The sequence below is a fragment of the Amphiura filiformis genome, chromosome 12 (genome assembly GCF_039555335.1).
Source record: "Amphiura filiformis chromosome 12, Afil_fr2py, whole genome shotgun sequence".
Taxonomy (NCBI): domain Eukaryota; kingdom Metazoa; phylum Echinodermata; class Ophiuroidea; order Amphilepidida; family Amphiuridae; genus Amphiura; species Amphiura filiformis.
The window spans coordinates 6,759,033-6,776,396 of record NC_092639.1 but is presented as its reverse complement, the minus strand read 5'-3'; the positions used below and the strand labels follow the sequence as shown (position 1 = coordinate 6,776,396).

The window sequence follows — 17,364 nt, the reverse complement described above, 5'->3', positions numbered from 1 at the left end:
GCCCGTTATAGCTAGGCCTACACCACAGGAATACCAAGTAAAATTTTAAAAGATTCTGATGTGTCGCACTACTCAATATTCCGTTTTTGTTATTGTAATTGTTTGTTGTTATCATATTTTATTTTTAACTTTTTACGGAATATCAAACACGTACACAAAAAGTCATAGGCCTATTATAGGCCTAAAGCCACAATAAAGTTGTAAAATATTTTGTACCGCATAAAAAGTGAATAAAATACAACAACAACAAAAGTGTGTCTGTTGTTGTTTTCAATCAAATAAACGTGTAAAAAGTGGGGTTAAAGTTGTAATATGTCTTGAATAAATTTCTTGTAAAACGGACAAAAAGTAGGCCTATATATATGTTAAACGGGCAAAACACGGAGAGGTCACAAGAAAACTGAAAAACACGGAAATTTATATAGCCTAACAAAACCGAATTTCAAAAGTAGAAAACGGAACACTTATGACTTTAAATTAGATTGTGGTTTATGCAGTATAGGCCTATCGTATATAGGCACCATTCTATAAAGAGCGTTTTAAAACACTGCATGAAAACATTCACGAAAAAATGCTTTAAAGCAGTTTACCTTTTAAAGTATGCAGAAAACATTATAAACGTGAAAGTTGAAAGCCAGACAAACATTGCAAATAAAAAGGCATTCGGCCAAAACATGCGCAAAAAGTGTTGTAAAACCAAAAGCGTTTATCGCAATCATGGTATATGGTAGACCTAATAGGCCTACTAATGGAAATTTAGTTAAAATGGGTTATGAAAAAAACGCAATTTGCGTTTTCGATTATATTTCTCGTTTGAAATTATTATTTAGCATTAAAACATTCATGAAAATGCTTTCTTAAAACATTCATGAAAATGCTTTCATAAAGCGCGTTGCTCGTTATGTCGATTTCAAATATCGACATTTTTGACCTAGCGTTGTAGGCCTATGCCTAGATGGGCGATATGATGTATTGAAATGTCAACGTTTTTGACATTGCGTTAATGGTCAATCAGGAGTAGAGAACGTTTGAAAGCGAATCTTAAATTATTAGTTTTTTAATAACACTTTGAAACATTATTCAGGGCCTTAGGTATCCTAATATAGGCCTACCGGTAGTAACTACTTGCCTATTTTTATGGTCTTCAAAATTAAAGCGAGACTGAACGACCACAGAGGCTCCCGAACCAAGGCTGGGACTGCATAAAATATAAGCTAATATAATAGGCCTATATTCTTGTCCAACTACACCAACTTGGTAAATCAAATAATAACAATGAAATGAATGAATGAATGAATGAATGAATGAATGAATGAATGAAATAAAACAAATTTTTAAACATAAAATAATAAGCCTATTGATATACGGGCTAAGTCTAGCCTACTAGCAAAATATTTAAGGCCTACGTTTTCTATCGTATCTACCAGATTGCGTCATCATTACAGGGCTAAATCTTACGGGTAACTACTTCTTACAGATAAATTTCATCTTTTCAAGTTCAGAATGAAACTTGAAAAACAAAACAAAACAAACAAAAAATTCACTATTGTGTTCATATAAAAAAAAAACCTATAATTTATACCACTATATCAGCACTTTTTTGGCGAAATTTATCCAGTAGGCCTACTGATTCTGGGGACGGGACAGTGGTGGTCTGTCGGCCCGCAGTTTCATAATGCAATGGTGCAAGCTTTACATACCTTGGAAGAGATCAATACGATAAAATATGGTAGTGATCATGATTGGCGACTCCAGCGCCTCAATCAGTAATCACCTCGCCCATCCAGTTTACCATGTGTGCGTGTCTTTGCTGGCTATGCGCGCATAATACTGGCGTTACGAGAACGCGATTTATTGCGGGAAAACAATGATTTATTTGCTTTTGCATTTTGACAAATTTTTAATGAAAAAGGGTCTTTAAAATAGCTTTTCTTATGGTTCAAATTTTAAGATTTCTTTAAAATCTATTAATGACAAGATAAAATACGGTTTGAAGATGACATTAGTGATGAAAACTCAATTTTGGTCATGTAACACTTCAGTGATCCTGTGTGCATCCTTAAGGGCTGGGGTATGAGCGTTTGGACAGTATTTATTTTGGGACATTAGAGCACATCAGACATATCGAATTGCATTCTGAATACGAAGAATGTCATTCTGATATCAAATAATTTTGATTTTTGAAATTCGCAATTTAATACACATTTTATGGCAAATCATTAAAATTGATATTTTGATATTTAACAGTACTTGAAGTAAAATTTATAAATCTGATGATTTATACTTAAAGTGTATGTAGGTGGGATGAAAAGCCGACGATCAATTGAAAATTTTGATCTTTCGTATTGAAGATATGGATTTTTTTCCCCAAAACACCGAAAAAATCCATATCTTCAATATAAAAGGTCAAAATTTTCAATTGACCGTCGGCTTTTCCTCCTGCTACATACACTTTAAGAATATATCATTAGATTTATATAATTTACTTCGAGGACTGTTATATATCAAAATTTGAAAAATATCAAATTTTTATAATTTGTCATAAAATTTGTATTATATTGTGATTTTCAAAAATGAAAATTATTTGATATCAGAAAGACATGCTTCAGTATTCAGAATGCAATCGATAGGTCTGAGGTGCTCTCATGTCCCACAAAAAATACTGTCTAAAGCATAATAAACGCTCATTTGAGATCCCTTAAGAAAACTTTAAAAATGTCATTTAGCAAACATATAATTTCATTCAATTCCCTGTATTTTTACAAAGCAAGGAGTGTTTACAGAATTGACATATTTTGTAACACTAAAAAAGTAAAAGCAAATTATACTATGATCAGCTCAGAATAAGCGAGAATTATTTGTTCTTTATTACTGCACGAGTCAATTTCTAAATATCATTTCATCAGATTGCAGCATGCTCAGAACAAAGTTATCAGATTTATTCTGGGCAAAGATCACATGTATCATATTAACAAAGCTGACTTTCAGAATTTAGGCATTTCAAATATCAGGACATGGGCTGAGCAGCTCCGTTTGAACCATGTTTTCATGATGTTTGCCCAAGCTATATGAAAGGAAACTTTGTCAAAGTACCTAATCTTCATTGTTATAACACTATCACTAGGGGTAGCAAAGGACCCCTTTGGAAATAAATCTCTGACTTTAAGACAGCGTTCAAGCTTTGACTTACGTTTGGCAGACAAAATGGAGGAAACTTAAAGTGAAAGATATCCTACTTAAAAGAACTTTTTCTAGGGTGAAATTTTGTGTAGAAACTGAATCTGACATAAAAAATGCATAATTATCAACTTGAAAATTTGTTAAAAAAATAAATCCTTCAAAATGGAGATGCTTAGGGCTAAACAAAAAACATGTTGCTCTAGAGAAAGGTATTGGTAAGAGCAACATGTTCTTTGTTTAGCCTTACACCTCCCAGTTTTGAAGGACTTATTTTTTAACAAAATCCATTACTTTTTTCACGCCCTCAAAATTCTTAGGGGTGGGGGTATCATATTGCAAGTTATTTTCTTTTCTGTAAATCTAGCTTACTTATTTATTATATCACCATTTAGCTATTGAAATACTGAGCAAAAAGACACTTAAAACATCCCTATAGCTCATACCATTGTGGAGATATAGCATTTTCAAATCGAAAATGAGGCAAATATTATACTTTTTTCCAAATCAATTGTCACCCGAACCTTTGAGTTTGTACCCCTGCTACGAAAATAAAGAAATATATGGATCCCATTCAATGCTTTTAATATCACAATTGTACCCTTGTTACACAATTAGCATAGAAAATTAGGCACTATTTGATAGATTTCATGTTCATACACTCACTGGAAATTAGTAAGTCAAAATTTTCGTCACCCCAAAACGGCCATTTTCGGCCAAAATTGGACCAAAAAATGAATTTTTCTCAAAATCAGTGAAAAATAAGGGGTTTTAGGTGCCAAAATCTGAAAATATGTGAAATTTTACCCCAAATAACATTTAAGTAATCAAGAATTTTGACTGTTTTCACCCCTAAATACTTTTTTCATGGTTTGTCCGCCAAACGTAGGTCAAAGCTTGAACCCTGTCTTAAGGGACATCCTTGGCATATTATCTTGTCAATATTTTATGTTTTCAATTTGTATTTTGTAAGAATTGTGTTTTTGTATGTTCTGTGCAATATGTGTTTGACTGTATGACATTCTGAATAAACTCAAATCAAATCATAAAGTCCCAACTTATATAAGCAAGTGTAAATTCACAAAATCCCACGTCAGTTATGCAATACGCAAAGCACAGTTCCAGTAGGTGCTGCACTCAGCTGCGTGTACGCCATTCTATATCAATCCATGATGATATGAGGCCAGCCTATTACGAGCTGATCAGAGTATACAGCCATGCTCAACAGTAAACATATGAACACAAGCAGTTGTATACATTTAGAATTACTTGCAAAATATTTTAGTTTATTTTGAGGTTTTGATCCAATTGACTAATATACGCTAATTATATCCATATGTGGAGCAATTCTACAGGCACAATAAAATGCAATAAATTACTGAATGGGGCTCTAATGTGTTGCTTTTCATGTTTTACCTTGGTAGAAAACTTGAGATATGGACAGCCCATATCCAGCGATATGATTTGCTCTATGCAACTCGTGCTGCTTATATTCAGTTTGACAATGATGGAGCATCTTAGATCACATTGGTCCAATATCACACAAGATGTACTACTAACAATTGGTTTCCTGATAGAAGAGATTTAAAGAACAAAATCATAGTGTTACTATTGTCCATGGGTAACCCAGGTGCATATCCATTGGTACCAACATTGAGGTGCATATCCATAGGTACCAACATTGATAAGTCACCCAGGAACATATCCATAGGTAACAACATTGAGAAATCATCACTCTGTACAACAGACACAGTGGTGGGTTTCTGGGAGCAGTCTTCTAAAATGTGAGCAGTTTCAACTTGGGGAAAATATTTGATGCCAACAATATATAAATGACATTTCTTTGTCCTCACAATTTCCAGAAATCTGGAGAGTCCCTGCTTTTCACTGAGGGAATGCATTTCAATAACAATTTTGCAATGTATTATAGATACATGAAAATTCAAATGAATTTATGTTATACATGTAATGGGTAGAGATTGCTTAAAATTTTAATGATCAATTACTTTTAAGTAATTGATCATTAAAATTTTAAGCAATCTCTAAAACATTGTATGTTAAAACATACATTGTATGTTAAAACATACAAATGAGTTAAATTCTTTGAATATTTAAAAAACTTATTTTTTTGTTTAGTTATTAATGTGTATTACAGTAAATAAGCGTTGTTACCAATGCACCTCAATTTTATTCAAGAAGTTCTCTCTATTCAAGTTTTCACTTGCCGGAATGCTATAGAGTTGATGCCATAATTGCTAATGAACAACTTAGTTGTCAAATTGAGGGGGAAATCTAATTTAGACAGGAAAAGAAAGACCTAACAAAACAATAAACAGGCAAAATAATTCTCATGATGACCTACCTTGTTTCCAAATGATAGTCCATCACATCCCATGCATCCCAAAATAATGGAATATCATCAAACATGACAAACTGGTTACCATAGTGATTAGTCTCTGCTGAAGTCCTGACTGCCTCTCTGAAATAAATATATGTTTAAGAGTGATTATATAAAGAAAGACTAGCTATCCTGATGTTAAATGCTACACAATAATAACACTAATCTGTTGGGAAGTGAATTTCAAACAGCTACCATTTCATCATTTGTTTGGGTTGTATGGATTTCAATTGTGCTTGTTTTCATGAAATCTTGAAGACATCATGTCTCAACATGTGGAAATAAGGAGGCTCCATTACAACCCTATAGGTTGAGGTCACACCTACTGTCGACTAGTATTATTCCAGGAAATTTTTATTATATGTCAATTTATAGTTTGACCTAAAGGGGATACACATATATGTCATAAAGCCTGTGTCATTACAAATAAATGGCAACCCGGGGTATATAAGGATGCAATACATACCAAGATTACAAAAGCATACAAATCCAATCAGACAGGTACACAAGCCATTTCACCCCCCCAGACAACCATGGTAGAGTCCAGCGGATGCATACTGCAAGTTCAGTTGAGCATTTTAATAATGGGCATATATGCAGTGGCGTAACTAGGAGGGGTAGGTGCGCCAATTTTGTTTCTTGCCCCGGACGCTACCAACCCTAGTTACGCCACTGCATATATGCCAAGCCAACTGTAATGGCATTATCCCTTACCTATCAGACCGTATACATTTCATACTGTGTACTCTTCCATTCATATCTATTGTAGCTGCAATAATACCATTCTGAAGTAGTATATGTCCATCAGATGTGTTCTCTATGGTCACTCTTTCAGGAATCTCATCTGGACTGGTAAGGGGACTAATCCCCAAGGAAGGTACTTCAACATATGCTGTAAGAAACCAAGTTAACATGGCCAAACTATATCTATGCAATATGTGTAGCAGCTGCTACTTGCTACAGTAAGTCTCTATGACATATCATCTGGACTAGTGAGATACCTTAAACATAATGCTAAATAAATGCTCCCTTATCAAAGACAAAATTCAAGCTGTAATCATTCAGTCATAATTTCTAAATAGCATCTACCCATTTGTAGTAATACTATGATTTTTTTGCAGAAACACTATCTGAATTGATGACTCATCTCTGTAAAAAGAACTTAAATTAAAGTGGTACATGTATGAAAATTTATTTATTTACAAAGCTAGATTAACATTAGCATTTCAAAATATGATGGGCACATTGTAATCAGGACTATATTTCATCAACATCACAATTCCAAAATCCAATGTAACTTAGCGTTATAGTTATGATGAATTTATGACGCATCATAATTGTTAGTGAAATGACCTACTGCAGTGTAATTTAGTGCTAATGTGTATATGATGGCCTAGTGGTATGGGCTCTAATTTATAATCTGAGGGTTGTGGATTTGAACCCTGGACGTGGTGCTATTGTGTTGTGTCCCTAGACAAGGCCCTAAACCTTTAATGTCTCTCTACCCTCCGGTGTATAAATGGGTACTAGGATAATATAGTGCTGAGAAAGGTAAAACACACTTATTGTGCGGGAGTGGCGAGATGAACAAGCTAATTTGGGAAAGTCTGGCTCAAATGCCAAGGAAAAAGAGATGGACGCGTATTTTGGCCTGTGAGCATTGATCTGGCATTATTTCACTTTTACAGCTCTAGAACGTTACTATATACCTTCAAGTTAGTTTTACCTACCAAGAGTATTTCCTTCATTATCTCTTGCTGTTTTCAGGCTGGATTTCTGCCTCTTGCCACCTCCTGGTTGATCCTCTCCAGTACTTGTCTTCAAGGTCACGACCTCACTCCTCTTCCAAGAATTGGTGTTGCATACAACAAAACTCTGTAAGAAAAAATGAGCTCATATATAAAATATTAATATTCATAACATATACAGTAGTAAACGTTGCCCTCTCAGTATTTGATAGAACAAATAATTAGTATAATCGTCTGGCACAGCTTTAATCAGTACTAATGAATTAAGAATCAGGTAAATTTGAGAGAATCAAGATGATACAGCACATCTCATCTGACCATGCTGAGGGTGCTATACTACTTGAAGCCAGTGGAAATAGACAGATATATAGTATGTGCTTAAAATACAACAATTACTATTGTTAACTTAAATTTATTCAAACCCAACATTTCTGGATGAACATGCATTAAGAAATCACATACACATATTTTGTAAGTTTGTTTATACCACACTAAATTATGTTATCACATATGTACTATTCTGTGATATATGACACATTACCTTGGCTGGTTGGACTAAGGCTTCCACAGCTTTCTGCAAGAGTGAATTTCCAGTAATTTCAATGTCTTCATATAAGGCTAATGCATCTACAACAACCTAGAATAAACCAAAGATTGCCATATTAAATCCAACACACAACCCAGGCATGAGAATGCACTTTACATAGGATTGTGCTTTACAGAGAATTGCTGACCACTTTAATTGCCTCAGACACTCCTTATAAACTATTTAGCATAATTCTTGAATGCAGCTCTCACCCAGGCACAGTACCCTATTAATAAGCACATGCATGGAATAACTAGCACAGCCAGAATTAGTTTCCAAGTTTCAAGAGAAAATATGCTGACACTATTATTGCCTGGGACATTTAGCAATAAGTTCCTTGTCCAGGGGAATTTCAAGTTAAAATTTTTCAATTTTTGCATGAGAACAGAATTAGGCTTCTATGAGGGATCAAACTTGTACCATCAAGCACCACAGTCTAATGCCTTAGTAACTGAGATAAATATACCACCTCAAATGTGGATTGCTATTATAGATGACTGACAGAAGATGAGGTGCACAAGGAGAAGTATATGGTCTCATATAACACAGCCAAGAACCAATGAAATTGAATTACATTTATTTTAAGAATAATGATCCTAACACTCCTCACATGTCTCTTAGGCCAAAAATGTCATAACCGACAATGAGACAAAGGCACTTACAGCATTCATACATATTCTGTAAACAAAATAGAATATTACCTCCGGGGTGCTCAGTACAAATGACCATACGGGACGTGCCGCAAACATGGGTAGCGTTTTCAGCCTTCTGGTATATCAATGACCCCCTTTTCAAAGCCTATTTTGGTATATTAATGGGTCCTTTTTTCAAAATTTTCTCAATTTTTTTGGAAAACAGCCCAATTTTTCCTTAATCTAGCCAAAATTTGTAAAAACTAAGACAATTTTGGTTAAATTCGGCCGAAAATTTTGACTTTTGGCTAACACATACCTGATTAGTACAACTCCCTGGTAGGACATCATGGAACTGATTCAGTAGTAGTTGTTTCCACAGCCTATCTAATACATCACTAGGGTATTTGTCAATGACTCCTTGCATGCATCCTACAGACTGGAATAACTCTACATGTTGAAGCAGAAATTCCAGCTTCCTGTTCATCTTCTTTATCTGTTAAACAATCCAAATCAATTGAAGAAGTTGGTCAAATCAAAGTGTAATCAGAAAGTAAAATGCTAGTTGCCTTAAAGCCGTGATTTGCTCAACAGCGACGCCCTCAATTTTTCTTGAATTTCTACTTTTTACATGATTGTAATGCCCAGTGGTATAAAATTTAAGTTTTTATATTAAATCCGGAGATCTCTGGTTTTATCAGTTCACCGATCGAGTGCTTGCTAACATGTCTCATGAATGTCAGCTCATGTGTACCTTTCTCATTGAATCAGTGATGTATAAATTGCGCACATATTACTATTTGTCGTATGGCTTATAATATACGTCCCAGCTGCGTGATGCTCAGTACAATAATACATGTAATACAATCAGGGAACTAATACACACATTGTAGGCGCTGGAATAAAATAGCAATTTTCTTTGTTTTACCTCATTTGTTTGGCTAGAAATTAAAAGGAGACAATGTGATCAGTGAAAACTAACATTTAAATAAGAATCTATTCTTTATGCAAATCATACATTATTGCTTTAAACATAATAAATATGTTTTATTTGAGTGGCTGCCATGTTGGTTGTCCAACATAGTATATGCTTCTAAGAACCATTAGGATTTCAAAATACAGCTGGTGATCAATTTTTTAATACTTGTACACCGTCTTTTTAGCAACAAAAAGTGTATGGAAATATGGATATAGTAATTAAATCACTAATTTTAAATTGTTTCACTCGTTGATAAATTCTCTACTTTAGGGGAAATGAGCATTGAAGCTTATTGTCCTACCATTGCTTGTGTAGTGAACGTGCCTTGATGTAGTTCCAGGTATAGCTCTCCTACCCATGTACACAGATTAGCACTAGATTCATTCTCTATTATCTCAAAGAACTGGCTTGGATTCGACATGCAAACTCTGAACAAACAAAACAAACACATTCTGTGAGATTTCATCTTAATTTACAGCATGTTATTTTATGCTTCATTATTTTACTTTGCCTAGGTTGTTCTTTTAAAATTTGTTTTGCTGGCATGGAACAAAACAAATAAAACAATAGTAGGCCCTTAAACTCTATGAATATTGTGAGTCAGAGGCATCTCAGTTTATAATCTCAGTTTATAATCTTTTGTGCAATGAAGTTATTTAAATGCTCCAAATGTTTTTAATATTTAATTTATGCAAGTTTGTCTGAAATAGTATTTTCCCCATAGCTCTTAACATATATTCAATAACATATTTTGAAAATGCTAAGACTATGTTAGGCAAAAGTTCTTGACAAACCTATGGTGAACTTGCACTTGGTATCAAGCATAAACGCTTTCATAATGCTCCTTTCCCCTAACAATCAATGTTGGCTACTTAGTGTGGGGGAGCAAAAGTGCAGGATTCAACACTGGGGGAGGGGTCTACATTACAGGTTTGTCAATTGTTTTTATTTATAAGCTTATTAATTTTCAAACTTACTTTGGTATACCATCACAGTTCTTCAGTCTCTCATATCTCTCTAACATATCTTCCCTGTAAAACATCAATAAAAACCACAAATTATATAATGTACTTTCAATCCACAACACAATTGCCTTATAACTTAGGAACAAATTCCATGTATGGTTCAAGTTTCTTTTTTCTCACCAAATTGTCAGCTATCAATAACTGGCTGAATAATTTGGTAACTTAGCTAGAGTCCGAAGTTTTCCGTTTTACGGAAAACGGAAGAAAATCACGGAATCGGAGGTATAACACGGAAAATGACATTTTGTATGATGTGACAAAATTGTTAAAAGATAAGAGAAATAAATGTTAAAAACAATCATGAGTTGTGTATGTCAATTTTTATGATAAAAATACTTTTTAATAATACCGAAATAAAGGTATATTACCAAGGCATGAACCCCCTATATCCCTCCAAACGTCGTAATAGTCGGCCTATTATCGCGAGAATATGCCAATCAGAGCATATTGATCGCGATATTGAACACTCTATTGTGCCATTAATATCATTGTTTATACATTTTAAGCTTTATTCATGACACGGATTTACAAATTTTACAACACGGATTACAACACGGAAAATTGATTTTAGAAAACGGTAAACTTCAGACTCTAACCTTAGCAAGTTACTGATGGAGGTGTCTATTTGGGTACAGGGGTTAGCATGGACTTATACAACTCTATTGGAACATTAGGCTGCTGTTTATGGAGCGGATAACATAAGTAATATACTCATATCCATATTCCTAATGTACTTAGCTATTAGGTCCATTTACTTTGATTATAAACACTTTCTTCAGATTATTGTTGTATTTCTATGGGGGTTTGCTGGGTAGGTTAGCAGGGAGTTCAAGCAGTTTACAGGCTTGTTGTATTTCTATGGGGGTTTGCTGGGTAGGTTAGCAGGGAGTTCAAGCAGTTTACAGGCTTGTTGGGTCTGGAGGACTGAGATTAATTCCTATTAATTTCATTAGAAATAGCACAGCATTTGTTATCCTTGATTTCATATAAGCAATTTGGTATCACTAGGAAAGGGAAAAGTTCATTTTTAGTTCATTTTCGGAAACTTTGTTGACTTTTCTTGACAAATCTTAACTTTTATTAATAGACCAGTGTGACTAGAAAGGTCATTTCCACATTTAAGAAAAAGTCAATATTTAGTTCATTTTTTGATTCCCAGTTGTGTACTATATTAACTAGAATGTGTCATTCACCCAGAAAGGGGTTTACCACAACTAGTGTAATTGATGTTGTGGGAATACTATGGAATCACAGATATTGATGGAATCCTACTTAGTACAGGGTCTATGCTTAGTATTTCGAAGTAAACTCTATGTGAGGTTAAAAGGTGAGGATTTAGATTACCATGAGCATCTGTGGTTTCAGCTTGGATGTTCAACCACAGTGGTTCAACCATGGTTTTAATATAAACCAGTCAGGCTATAGAAAACAGTTTGAAAATATAAAGTAGTAGGCCCTACATGAAATACAAGTCGATGCAGTACAAAATAAGATAATAATAATAATATTGATTATATTTTATATAAAGACAATTGCACTTGATTACACATAGGCCTGTGTATGTTGTAAAAAGTTATATAGCATCATCAGATATATGCAGGAAAGTGCTAGATTTTAAAATATTGAGGCAAAATCAGATAAATTTTAAGAGCTTTTTGCAAGTTTTAAAATGTTGAGGAAGTCTGTTCCAGAGATATAGAGCTACATACATGTGCAAACTAATCTTTCTGAAAGATTTTGATATTTATTTATGATGACATTATTAATATAGACCTGTGTGTTTTACTGCATGCATCCAGGATACTGCATTGTTGGAATCTTATGTTCTAAAAATTGACACAGTGGTGGGGGATATACGGGAGGGGGACAGACTAACTAAAAATGGGTGACGGGGATGTGCAGCCACATTGACCCCCATTTGTCAACTCCCTCTCACCCAATGACCCCTTTTTTGTTTTACTTAACTCCCTCCCACCCAATGACCCCCATTTTTGTTTTCCTGTCACTAAAAGACCCCTTTTTCAAAAAATTTTGGGAACATTTCTGATAATCTCTCACTGAATGACCCCATTTTTTCATTATTTTTCTTCAAATTTTTCAAAAATTTTTATCAACTTTTATATCTTGACCCAAACTTTTTCCCAGTCTCACTGAATGACCCCCTTTTTGTCAGATTTTTTTTTGACCTTCTCACTGAAAGACCCTTCTTTTTCGGTGTCTAGGCTCTCACCGAAAGACGTTTAGTGTCGAACTGCTCTCCGCACATCCCTGTCACTTCCAAAGTCGAGTGCCAACCCCCCTCCTGATATACCTATGAAAACCAATGCAAAACAATAGGCCTACATGCAAAAATGCATTTATAGCAGTTTAAAGTAGCTCTTAAAGTCATGCCGGAGCACTGCTAACATGCCGCAGAGGCCATCTCATTTTCTGTGGCATTTAGGCCAGACTCCCCTGAATTAATCTGTTCGGGGAGGGGGAAGTTCGCCACTCACTCACAACAAGTCTATTTAACCTTCCCATCACTATTCTGTCGGTCCGTGTCACGTCACTTCCGGTTGATGATGTTCGAGTGAAAACAAGTCCCTGATTCGATTTTTGTTGATGATTTCTGTCATTGGTGTTATGTAAATTTCGACCGCAAATAGTCAGTGGAATCACACAACCGTTTCTAAGTCTTCAGAGTGGAAGAAACTTACTTGATTTACCGCTTATATACTGACAAACTTAAAATTAAATTCCATGGTCGAGTGTTGTTTTTTTTTAAATTTAATGCCACTCCAGCAACATCGCTATGTAGCCTCCGTCACAGTCGGTTTCTGTTGTTCATAACAAACCGTGAGCCAAATGCAGTTTGGGCCCGAGACTAGAGATAGCCCGGATGTCCGACCGACAGAATAGGCCTATATTATTATTATCAAGCAAAATCAGTCGGAACTCGGAAATATTGATTTTGAGATATAGCCAAACAAAGGAAACATTTCCTTTTGTTTCCTGTTGTTTAAGAAACTCTTTCATTGCTCATATGATTGGAACTGGTTGTTCAATTTCATTGGGATTTTCTTCAAAATGCAGCTTTGTATATGTTTTGAACTATCCTATAAGAAACTGAAAATTTAATATTTCCGAGTTCTGACTGAATTTGCTTGATCGCATCATGGGTCTGAGCATGTTGTTGTTGTTCTGTTTGGCACTGGAGGGGCATCAATTCAGGATATGCTTTATTGTAAACTCTGCCATTCTTATAGTCTAATTCTCAGCATCTAAAACTGGTTGAATTTCCCACCAAAATGTTGAGGCCTGTAAAGATTTGGGAAATATTTTATATGTTTGACTTTTGTTTGTTTGTCATATTATTTCACAATATATACTGAAAACTGTTGCATGAGCCGCTATTATGTACTATACTTTTTAGACTGCATTTAGAATTTTCCACAATGATACGATGAATGAAAAAGAACATGGTCACATCCTGTCAAAAAAATGATAACTCTATGATGTGAAGATTTAATCCACACATTATTTTACAAGCTTAAAGTGAAAACCACTACTACTAGTATTCCATGTGAAATTTTCTAACTTTGTGGGGAAAAATGGAATCAATGGTCATCCATCAATTATGTGTCTAACATAAATCTGGATGCATGTGTGGAATCCAGTCATACCAAACAAATTGCCCCCAAATGTATAATATAGGTCAGTTCAGTTCAGTTGTGTTGGTTTATAGTTATACTAAGACTTTTTCTTATATTTTTGCAAAAAAAAATGTAAAAAACTTTTAAAAAATTGAAATTTAAAAACAAATTTTAAAAAAGTTCCAATTTACGCAATTTACAGCTTAAAATGTGTGTAAAAAAATATTAAAAATAAAACAAATTGCCGATCGACCTACCCTAATTTTTTTTTAATGTTACGCCAATCAAACAAATTTTTAAAATTCCAAAGTTCTCATTCATTCCAAAAACATGCATCTTTGAATTGTCCTGATAATCAGGCCCATAGGACTCAGGCGCTGATTGGGGGGTGGGGTGTGCACCTGGGCCCGGCCCCTTCAGTCACAACAAAAAGAGGAAAGAAGATAAGAGAAGAGAAAGGGCAAAAAAGGAGAAAAAGAGAAGAAAAACGGGAGAAAAAGAGGAGAGAGAAAGTTAAATTGCACATAATTGAGTAGGCCCTGCTTAAAAAACGCACAGTCGGGTCAATCGGAAGTAGGTCCTATAATATATAGGTCTGCGATTATTTTAGGCATTGCTTGAAGGTGCGTCCTCGTCCTAAAAGCATGTGAAAAATACTGTCATCCCGCCGATATGCAGGGCCTGTCACATTTTGTCATCAAAGTCAGAATTAAGGCCAGAATGGGGAGGACATGGTCTCAGATTTGAAGCAGGTTTCACTGCCAAAGTGTGTAAAAATCACCCCATAGTGAAAATAGCTATGTTTAATTTCTAAGGTGTCTTTTCTAGGGTAAAATTGTTTGTAGAACATTATTTTTTTTTCAAAACGCGTGCATCGTACATCATTTTGCTATAAAATGTTGATTTGTGGCCGATTTTGCCCGAAAAACACACTTTTTGTATGACAAAAATTTTCACATGCGAACTTTGTATACTCATAGAGTTTACAATATACATATATATGGCCCTTTAAAATGTTAACATATCAGCTGAGGGTACTATTTGATGGATTCAGGTATTTGTTTTGTGATTGACTTAATCATTTGCGCGCCAGAATCATTCAATTTATATGACATGCCTCGTGACAACTGACATGCCAAAATAAGCCGTTTTGGCAAAAAAATTGATTTGAAAAATCATAACTCTTGATAGGAAGGTGCTACAGTGATGGTTGACCTACCAGTCTATGCAGTATTGAATGGGCTTTCATTTGATACCTAACTTTGTTCATTTTAAGGGGACTCGATCTTTTGTGCGTAATTATAGAGGGCCAGGGATTCACTCTATCATTAAAAAATCATTTGAAGAAGTCAAAGAGCCCTAAGAATAAAAACTGTAGTGTAATTCACACCAGACACAATTTCTTTATATGACAAAAATTAATTTTTGTAATCGATAAAAAAACAAACGTTTTATATCAATTTTAAATTTAGCCTGAATCCGTAAATATGGTACCTCTTGCCCTTTTTTAGGTCAAGGCTGTTTTTACCATTATGCAGCGAACCATTGTTGAAGCTATTTCACATACATGTATAAAACATTCTAGAGAAAGAATGATGCCATATACTGTTGAAATATCTTTTGTTGATTTCGAATGATAATGTCATGAAGTTTTTTATTTTTTGAAACTTTATATTTTGCCACTTTTGGCAGTCAAACCTGCTTCAAATCTGAAACCGTGTCGGAGACACATTCATCCACGTCCGAATTTGAGATTTCTTGATACTTGTGAACACTAAGATGTATTTCTTTCACTTGAAACTGATAAAATACAACTTGCTAATATTTCCTCGTATTTTTACTTGATTTATTTCACTCTTTTCAACTCTAAAAAGTCAGTAGCTCAGTAAATGAGTCAGGAATATCAATATGCATGAATGCGAAATATTGTGATTACATGTGTGTGTGTGATTCACATCGTGTGACTTAGCGCAACTCTGCTTGCGTATGTCCAACACAGCTAAGGGGCATTCGGTATGTTGTTAACGCTAGCAAATGTGTGTAAACAAAACAAAAATTTGCAGTCAAAATGCTACTTAGATTTTTAAATTATTTTGAATTATTTTGAATTTTGGCACGCTAAAAGCAGACATAGATTCGTTGGTGCAAAAAGATGTACATTTAGACCATGCACATGAAAAAATGATTCATATTCTACTCACACACTTAAAAAAATCTAGCCATGATATATACATAATATAAAAGTTACTTGAAAAAAAAACACAGTCAAATTTTATCGATGTCGAAAGAAAACTTTTAAAAGTGCTTGCCAAGATTGCCATTTTTCTTAGCAATTTTGTACTCAATGTTGAATTTAAGCTTAACAAAATTGCGGAAATTCTTACCGTTTTAAAATATAAGGACGTTTTGTGCATAATTTTAACATTTTTTACTAAAACATCGATTTCTCAGGGTTCACTTTTGACAACATTGTACAATTTTTGTGACAAGATAACTCGAAAAATATGCAAGCAAACTTATTGCACTATTGTTTAGAGCACATTAAAGTCCAGAGAGAATTTAATCATTTTTTCAAAATATTTGTTTTAAACAAAAATATACAACATTATATGCAATTTTTAGCAAGATAGAATGACAAAATTGCTTTTTTCACATGTTTTTTTTTCAATATTTTAAAAAAAAAGATGAATTTCAAAAATTTTTAACAAATATTCCCTAAGCTTATGTTGTCACAAAAAAATTGGGTTTTTTTTGGGGGGGGGGTGATTTTTTGTGATTTTTTATGATTGCTTTATAATTCTTTTTGTGTGATATCTTGTAAAATAAAAAACACAGAAATATATAAAAAAAAAAAATTGGGGTAAAATTTTTTGTGACTTTTCAAAACGTCACCATGGCCATGGGATTCCTTGACTCATTTCCTTTCCAAAAATATACTTTGGACATACAATTCAGAAATAATGATGCTCGAAAAGGTCCATGTTCTAGGGAGGGCGAGTTAGCGCAGCGGTAATTCCCTCGCTTTGCACCACTGAGGTCCCGGGTTCAAGCCCGGCGCGCCCAAGGACTCATGTGCACTTGGTTTATCCCGATTCCATGCTCGCTCTCGCAGGTTTTCTCCGGGATCTCTGGTTTCCTCCTGTATCGCAAAAGTCAGTGATTAGTTGTTAGGTTATTGGGAGCT

At 34.4% G+C, this 17,364-nt stretch overlaps 1 protein-coding gene across 1 annotated transcript in view; it reads right to left on the bottom strand.

The window, feature by feature from the left end:
- LOC140165726 (alpha-mannosidase 2C1-like) overlaps window positions 1–17,364 on the bottom strand; it is a 62,368-nt gene that overhangs the window by 17,266 nt on the left and 27,738 nt on the right. Inside the window, exons 12-19 of the mRNA XM_072189034.1 lie at window positions 10,498–10,551; window positions 9,822–9,948; window positions 8,861–9,037; window positions 7,865–7,960; window positions 7,306–7,450; window positions 6,290–6,467; window positions 5,540–5,656; window positions 4,594–4,747 (exon numbers count right to left, since the gene is read on the bottom strand). Coding sequence (XP_072045135.1) covers window positions 4,594–4,747; window positions 5,540–5,656; window positions 6,290–6,467; window positions 7,306–7,450; window positions 7,865–7,960; window positions 8,861–9,037; window positions 9,822–9,948; window positions 10,498–10,551 — 1,048 coding nt within the window. The remainder of the gene's footprint in view (window positions 1–4,593; window positions 4,748–5,539; window positions 5,657–6,289; window positions 6,468–7,305; window positions 7,451–7,864; window positions 7,961–8,860; window positions 9,038–9,821; window positions 9,949–10,497; window positions 10,552–17,364) is intronic.